This window comes from Bison bison, unplaced genomic scaffold (assembly GCF_000754665.1).
Source record: "Bison bison bison isolate TAMUID 2011002044 unplaced genomic scaffold, Bison_UMD1.0 scf7180017864352, whole genome shotgun sequence".
Classification (NCBI taxonomy): domain Eukaryota; kingdom Metazoa; phylum Chordata; class Mammalia; order Artiodactyla; family Bovidae; genus Bison; species Bison bison.
Genome location: NW_011494924.1, coordinates 6,453,814 through 6,461,738, shown reverse-complemented (window position 1 = coordinate 6,461,738; position 7,925 = coordinate 6,453,814). Strand labels below are relative to the sequence as shown.

Genomic DNA, 7,925 nt, shown 5'->3' with positions numbered 1-7,925 from the left:
GGTGGCTCAGTGGTAAAGAAATCCCCCCTGCCACTGCAAGGGATGTGGGTTCAATCCCTGGATTGGGATGATCCCCTGGAGAAGGACATGGCAACCCACTTCAGTATTCTTGCCTGGAGAATCCCATGAACAGAGGAGCCTGACGGGCTACATCCATGGGGTCGCAAAGTGTCGGGCATGAGTTAGCTACTGAGCACGTGTACATGGGGAGCCTGGGGCACTTGGGAAGCTTGGGACTGAAAAAATGTGCATGCGTTGTCCTTCTCTGCTGGGGTAAATGAGCTGTAGCCTCTGCCCGTTCACTACAGAAGTGCTCAGCAAGATCTGAGAATGGAGTCTTGGATCCTCTGAGGTCAGAAGGTCCCCAGGCAGACACCTGTGCTTCCCTAGGAGGAGGGTCGCTGGTTCTAACCAGTCTCAACCAGTTTGGCTCAAACTAGACACAGCTGACTCTGGGCTCTGCTGCACTACCGGCAGTTTCCTGGAAAATAACTCAGGCAAACATCTTATTCAGGATACATGCCACGTGGAGGCCAAGCAAGTCTTAAGACGACCTTGATTAGTGAAGGCAGGTGCAATGGATCTGATTAATCCTTACTCATGCTTTCACAACCACTACCTCAAAGATCTCACCTGAGTTTCCAGAAGTATCAGACAACTTCTCAAATGAAGGAAGGTTGGTGCTGCTCTATATGCACTGATGTGTTTTACAGAAAGACTCACATCACCCCCTAGTGCTCAAGTGAAAGTCTCTCAGTTGTGTCGGACTCTGCGCCAGTCCATGGGATTCTTCAAGCCAGAATACTGGAGTGGGTAACCTTTCCCTTCTCCAGGGGATCTTCCCAACCCAGGGACCAAACCCAGGTCTCCCGTTTTGCAGGCAGATTCGTTACCAGCTGAGCCATAAGGGAAGCCCAAGAATACTGGAGTGGGTAGCCTATTCTTTCTCCAGTGGATCTTCACGACACAGGTGTTGAACCGGAGTTTCTTGTGTTGCAGGAGGATTCTTTGCCAAAGGGAAGCCCTGATAACTCTGACTGACTGACTGACTAGATGGTCAGAGGGGCACACTTCTCACAGGCCCTCTGGTCTCAGGCGGTCTTCACCTCCTGTGTGGCGAGTGGGGAGTTTCTCTATGCTGCACAGTGGCAGCCAGACACCCCAAGAATCATCAGGACAGGAAACATGCAGCCATGTGTGTGGTGACCTGCTGGAGTACTGCAGAGACTTGCTACTAGTACTTAGTTACACAGTCACTGATCCCGTACTGATTGGTGTTATTGATCAGTGAATTAAATTTAATCTCTTAGGGCCACATTCAAGGTGAGTGGGCTCCTCAGATCTCTGTCCTCAGTCTTTGATATTTTCTTTGTATATTCTGTTATCAAGGAATCAAGAAGGCACTTTGATTCTTCTAATTATGGAAATTGTCCCAAATTTTTACCTTCACCCAGGTCCATTTTTTAAGTCCCTGACTCCTACGTACCACTGCTTTCTGCATATTTCTGGTGAGATTTCTGTCTCAGAGGCATCCCCAATGTCAAGAAAATCATGATCTTCTTCTCTCTTGGTCCTCCTGATTCATCTGACTTGTAGTCAAAAGCTTCCTCTCCATCTGTTGCCTCTTGTGATGAATCAGTTACCCAGGTCTTTGATTTATTTCCTAATTATGTTTTAAAACTCATTTCCCTGTATCTCTAGCACTGCCACCATCATCGTCCTAGCTTCAATATCACTTCAGTTGTTTCTTTCATTGTCTCTCCTTTTTGATCTCACAGGCGTGTTGTTGTTGTTTAGTCACTAAGTCATGTCCAAGACTCTTTTGTGACCCCATGGACTGCAGCACACCAGGCTTCCCTGTCTATCACTGTCTCGCTGAGTTTGCTTAAACTTGGGTCCACTGAGTTGCTGGTGCCATCCACCCATCTCATCTTCTGTTGCTCCCTTCTCCTCTTGCTCTCAGTGTTTCCCAGCCTAAGGGTCTTTCCAGCGAGTCAGGTCTTCACCCCAGATGGTCAAAATATTGGAGCTTCAGCTGCAGCATCAGTCCTTCCAGCGAATATTCAGGACTGATTTCCTTTAGGGTGGACTGGTTGGATCTCCTTGCAGGCCAAGGGCCTCTCAAGAGTCTTCTTCAGCACCACAATTTGAAAGACTCTCTCTGTTTCTAGGCTTTTTATATTTTTCTAATCAAATGGATAGCAATTTGCATATAATTGCATCTTTCTCCATGTTTCTTGATCACCAGGAAATCAATGTTTATTGATTACAGATGTTTCTTCTCCAAAGTGTATGTTAATATCTTTGGCTTATTTTTACTGGGCTATACAAGATTTACAGTCAATGTGTGATTTTTCCTTTTCCTAGAAAAGGATTTTTCTAGGGGTTTAAACTCAGTGCTTCACTTACTAGCTTGTGGCTTCTGACAGAACTTTCTAGTTTTGAGACAAGCCTTGTTGTCTGAAGTCTTTCTTATTTACCCTCTCTGTCTTCTCCTCCCTCTGATCCCTTTGTGAAGGTTCTGCGCATGCTCTGTACTTGGGTGTAGAGGGTTGCCCTGTCCAGTCCTACCCTGTTCTTTCATCAACCTCAATACTGTATAGAGCACATCCTGAATTCTTTCATGAGTGAACATCTCTACTTGGCTGCCTAATGATTCCATTTGTCTTGAGAGTCTAGGATGGTGACAAGACAGTGCTGAATTTTCTTGGAGGACATGACTCCAGTGTTTATTATAAAAGTGTTAGTCACTCAGTCATGTCTGACTCTTTGTGATCCCATGGACTATAGCCTGCCAGGCTCCTCTGTCCATGGAATTTTCCAGGCAAGATACTGGATTGGGTTGCCATTCCCTTCTCCAGGGGAACTTCTCAACCCAGGGATGGATCAAACTCCCTGTCTCCTGCATTGCAGATGGATTCCTTACTGTCTGAGACACCAGGGAAGCCCATTATAGAAGTATTCATTGCTTTAGACAAGCCTTTTGGGATCTACCTATAGGATTATGTGTCAATTTATCTAAAAACTTATGATTAGCATACGGGAGAATCAGAAAAAAAATCCAGATTTTATAATTTTCAGCCCAGGGAACTTTCCAGGTTGGTTGGCCATTTACAGGCCTAGCTCCATTTCCATATGACTAGTTCTCAAGCACCATACCTTCCCCCTGCTCTCTACTCAGATATTTTTCTCTCCGTTTCTCTCTCTACACACACAGCCACAGATGACTCAGTCAGAGAGGCTGTGGCTTTTCTCTCTCCACACCTCCTTCCACAGGGCCCCATGGTTCAGTGGGGTGGGAAGGGGGTTGCTACCAGGATTCTTGTCTGGGTCTCTGATCTCTGCCCAGCGCTGTGTCTCTAGCACCGCAGAAGTAGAGGCTGCTGTCTGCAGGATCCACACGTGTCACCGTCAGAGATGAAAATGTTACGTTTGGCTGACTGATGGGAATCTTGTCCTTGTTATAACCTTGTTCGTATGTGGCATCACTGCCCGCATTAGAAGTTGCCATCAGCACGAGGCCTCGTTTCGGGAACTGACGGTACCAGAACATACTTGAGGCTTGAAAGTCCAGTGCACGGCACTCGATGGTCACAGAGGCTCCACTCTTACTGACAGCCCTTCGGGGCTGCTGAGAGACGAGAGCGCCAAGCCCAGAACCTGCTGAGACAGAGGTCAAGGAGATGAGAGCCCAGCAGGACAGGAAGACATGACCATAGGCAGAAAACCACAGCCATGTTCATTCGCTCACCTTTCTCCCGGCTCCAAGGGAATCCTGTCTGTTTTGTGAAATCATCCTGTCCTAATTCTTAGGCTTCTCATCCCCCATCTCTCCTGACTGGTGGCTCCTCACCTTACCCTTTACACCTCCAAATAGGATGGAATGTCCCCTCTCATTTTGTTCAGTGTAAAAAAATCCACAGTCTTAAGGAATTCCCTGGTGGTCCAGTGGTTAGGATTCAGTGTTCTCACTGCCAGGGACCAGGTTCAATGCCTGGTGGGGGAACTAAGATCCCACAAACCAAGCAGCCAAAAAAACTTCAAAAATTATAAAAGTCCACAATCCCTGACTATTACTTCACTTGCCAACACAGACACACAACACACACACACACACACACTTGACCAAGCTACTTAGCTAATAAGGCTCGTACTGGGTCCCAGAAGCAGCAGAAGCACCAGCATCTTCAGGAACTGGCCTCACACCACACCTCTCAGAAGAAAGATATGACCTTGCCCTTTCTTTCTCCACCCCTAGAAGGAGGGCTGAGTGTCTGCATAATTCTAAGGATGCTCTCGTCTGCCCCCTGGTGGTCATCATTGCCACTGAAGCAGGATCCACCCCTCTTTGAATCAAGTGAAAGTGAAAGTCACTCAGTCATGTCCAACTCTTTGTGACCTCTGGAACTATAGCCCATCAGGCTCCTCTGTCCATAGGATTCTCCAGGCAAGAATACTGGAGTGGATAGCCATGCCCTTCTCCAGGGGATCTTCCCAACCCAGGGAGTGAACCTGGGTCTCCTGCATTGCAGGCAGATTCTTTACTGTCTGAGGTGCCAGGGAAGCCCTTTTCCATAAAAGAACCATTCAAACATTGCTGGAAGAACTCAGAGATGTTCTAACCCAACTCTCAATGTTATAGGACAGAAACTGAGGCCTAGATCATTGAAAAGATATTAGTATCCTAGTCTTATGTAAGGAAATGGCTGTATTTGTGTGGTAAATGACATTGTTAATTCTTTACTTCTGTAACGTATCCTCAAAGGAATCAAGACAACTCATGCTTGTTAATCACTAGACCATAGATGAACATAAGGACTACCAGGCTAGAAGCTCAATGCTTCTTCACACTGAAAAAAAACATGTTCTCATCTTCTCAATGAAGTATTTATTTCATGAGTATCTTATGCTAGTCCCCTCATATAATGGACTGAATACTAAACATATCTGTGTATTATATAAACACACATCTCTTTATAATAGTCTGAATGCGGTAGAAGTGATGCTATGATTTTTAAAGCTGGGTCACAAGTAACGTTATAGATCCCTCCAGGGTCTCTCGAATGCTCACTCTAGGGGAAGCCAGCCACGAGATAATCATTTTCACTACCCCGAGGCCACCATTCTGCAAGGAAACCCACCTAGCCAGATTGAGGGGCTGAGGGTACAAAGACAGACGTGCTAGGCTGGTGCACAGCTGTCCCAGGCACCCCAGGGCAGGGGTCAGCCACGTGCGGAAAGACGCCATCTTGGATGTGCAGGCGACTGGAGCCTCAGGCGTCTCCCGCGTCAGGGACTGTCTGACCATGACCGCCCCAGTTCAGTTCAGTTTAGTTCAGTCGCTCAGTCGTTTCCGAGTCTTTGCGACCCCATGAATCACAGCACGCCAGGCCTCCCTGTTCATCACCAACTCCCGGAGTTCACTCAGACTCACGTCCATCCAGTCGCATGAGCGGCCCCAAATGCGGACTGCCCAGCCAGGCCCACTCAGCCCACAGAACCATGAGAGATAATATATGTTAAAGTCACTACATTTTGAGGTGGCTGTTGTTACTGTTGTATTTCTAAGCTTTTAAAATGAGATATAAAATCCACATATAATAGACTACACAAACCTTGAGTGTACAGCATAGTGAAATTTCACGAATGACTACATCTATATAACTACGACCCAGATCAAGATAGAGGACATTTTCATAACCCAGAAGCCTCCCTCATGCTTCTCTACAAGTAAATTAAAAATGCCCTCAGAATGTAGCTGCTGTCTTAACTTTGTACAGTCTGTGCTCTGGCTTCTTTTTCAAGAAGAGATCCATACATTTATGAGATCCATCCATGATTTCACAAATAACATTTGCTTTTCTGCTAGATTTGATTCCATTCCTAAGGGTAGCTATTTGTTCACCGTGTTGCTGATGGTCATTTGGGTGTTTCCAGCTTGAGGTCACCATGAATAGAGCTGCCATGACAGTAGGTTTTTCTCACATATCCCTTTCTACTTCCTCAGAATTCTGGACTATTTAAGTTTTTATACAATTAAACTGGTTTTCTGACTTGTCTAATTTACTCATTATTTTTTCTAGTATATCTTTAAATTCAGAAATATGTGTATGGTGTCCAAGAAACATTATAGTTATTTGATTGTATTTTTCTAGAAATTGTTCTTCCAAGGTAATTGATGCAATGGCTTCTTAACACTAAGAAAACATTGAGTGATACTTTAACTTTTTTGACTTTCATACAGTCACTTTCTTACAACTTGGCCATGGGAATGGGAGCCATTATGAAATTTCACAAAGAGTTCTTTTTAGTACTAGGACCATCCTGAAATAATAAAGAGTTCCATAGTTTTACAGTGGATGTTTTAAAATCAAGTGATATTTTAAAATCTGCTTTTTTTGTCATAAATTCTTCCACTGGAAGGAGGAAACCTGTTTCCTTTCAGTAGGTGATTTAGTCGCTAAGTCATATCTGGCTCTTTGCAACCCCATGGACTGGAGCCCGCCAGGCTCTTCTGTGCATGGGATTGTCTAGGCAAGAATACTGGAGTGGGTTGCTATTTCCTTCTTTAGGGGATCTTCCTGACCCAGGGATCAAACCCACATCTTTAGCTTTTGCTGCACTGGCAGGCAGATTCTTTACTGCTGTGCCACCTGGGAAGCCCCCTAATGTAGATAGGTGTGATTTTTAAGAATCAACCCAGTGGATTGCTGAATCATGATTGTGCCATTCCATGACATGTGTTGCTGTAGCAGCTGCTTTGGGTGCCTGGTTCAGGAGGAAGAAGCCGACTGCCAAGGGTACTGAACACAGAAAAGCCCCGCCACCTGGTGGGAAGCAGGACTCATTTGTGTGCAGAGAGGAGGTGGCTTTGAGTCACTGTGTCTCTACTAGCAGCACAGAGATACAGAGCCGTCTGGTTCTTCTGTGCTGATGTCACGGTAAGAGGAAAGAAAGGCTTCTTTTCACGAGAGGCGCTGTAGCCTTTAGCTATGTCTTCTTTCTGAACATTGTTTACAACTCGCGAGAAGAAGATCCGCCTCAGTCCTAAACCCGGGTCCTGTCGGTACCAGTACATTGAGTCGTAATCAAAATCCTGTTCACATTCCAGGGTCACAGCTCCGCCTTCCTTTTTGAGCAGGTATTTAGGGGTCTGAGTGACCCCACCAGCCACGGTGCCTATGGAAGAAAGGGAGCAACTCGGGAAACAAGGCCCAAGAGGGCAGCCAATGCTGCTGCCGTGAGGGAAAGGCTTAGCTCTGGAGCTGAGCGTCTTTAGGATGGGAATCTGCTCTCTGAACCCGGGACTCACCTGCTCCAAAGAGACAAAGGGCCACGCAGCAGATCACCTGGTTGCCCATAGTAGGAAGGGGGTCTCCTTGTAGCCTCCAGCACAGACCGATGAGGAAAGAAACTTAGCTGTGGCCTCCCCCTGGTTGAATGTGTGGAATCTATCAGAAGACCAGAAAGGAGAGTTGGACAGGATCCTGTAGATATCCAAGAGGGGCTCCCTAATCTGGCAGATGAGGCGACTGAGGACAGAGATCTGAGTCACTTGCACCTCCCTTGTGCCTCCCTCCCCCAAACTCTGCATTTTGCCTGGCCCTAGTGGGCGCCACCCCACATTTCCAGGCCAGAGCCTCACTGTGATTGGCCCACCTTCCTCCTTGCAGTAAGGAAGGTTTGATCACAATGGGAGCACAGCAGATGCTCTGATTACACAAGAATGCAGAGTTGTTTTTTTTTTAACTTTTTATTTTGCAATGGAGTATAGCTGATTAACCATGTTTTGATGTTTTCAAAGGGACTCAGCCATACATATACTTGTATCCATTCTCCCCCAAATTCCCCTCCCATCTATGCTGCCACATAGCCCTGAGCAGAGTTGCCTGTGTTGTTGGTTCATCTGCTTTTTGATTTTCTGC

General features: G+C 46.2%; 2 gene segments (V, D, J or C); both read right to left on the bottom strand.

The window, feature by feature from the left end:
- Nucleotides 1-3,310: 3,310 nt before the first annotated feature.
- Nucleotides 3,311-4,238, bottom strand: LOC104999489. The segment is given in 2 exon segments: nucleotides 3,311-3,660; nucleotides 4,155-4,238. Coding segments are annotated over 2 exon segments (381 nt in total).
- A 2,606-nt stretch (nucleotides 4,239-6,844) lies between these two features.
- LOC104999488 lies at nucleotides 6,845-7,603 on the bottom strand. The segment is given in 2 exon segments: nucleotides 6,845-7,179; nucleotides 7,313-7,603. Coding segments are annotated over 2 exon segments (384 nt in total).
- Nucleotides 7,604-7,925: the final 322 nt, after the last annotated feature.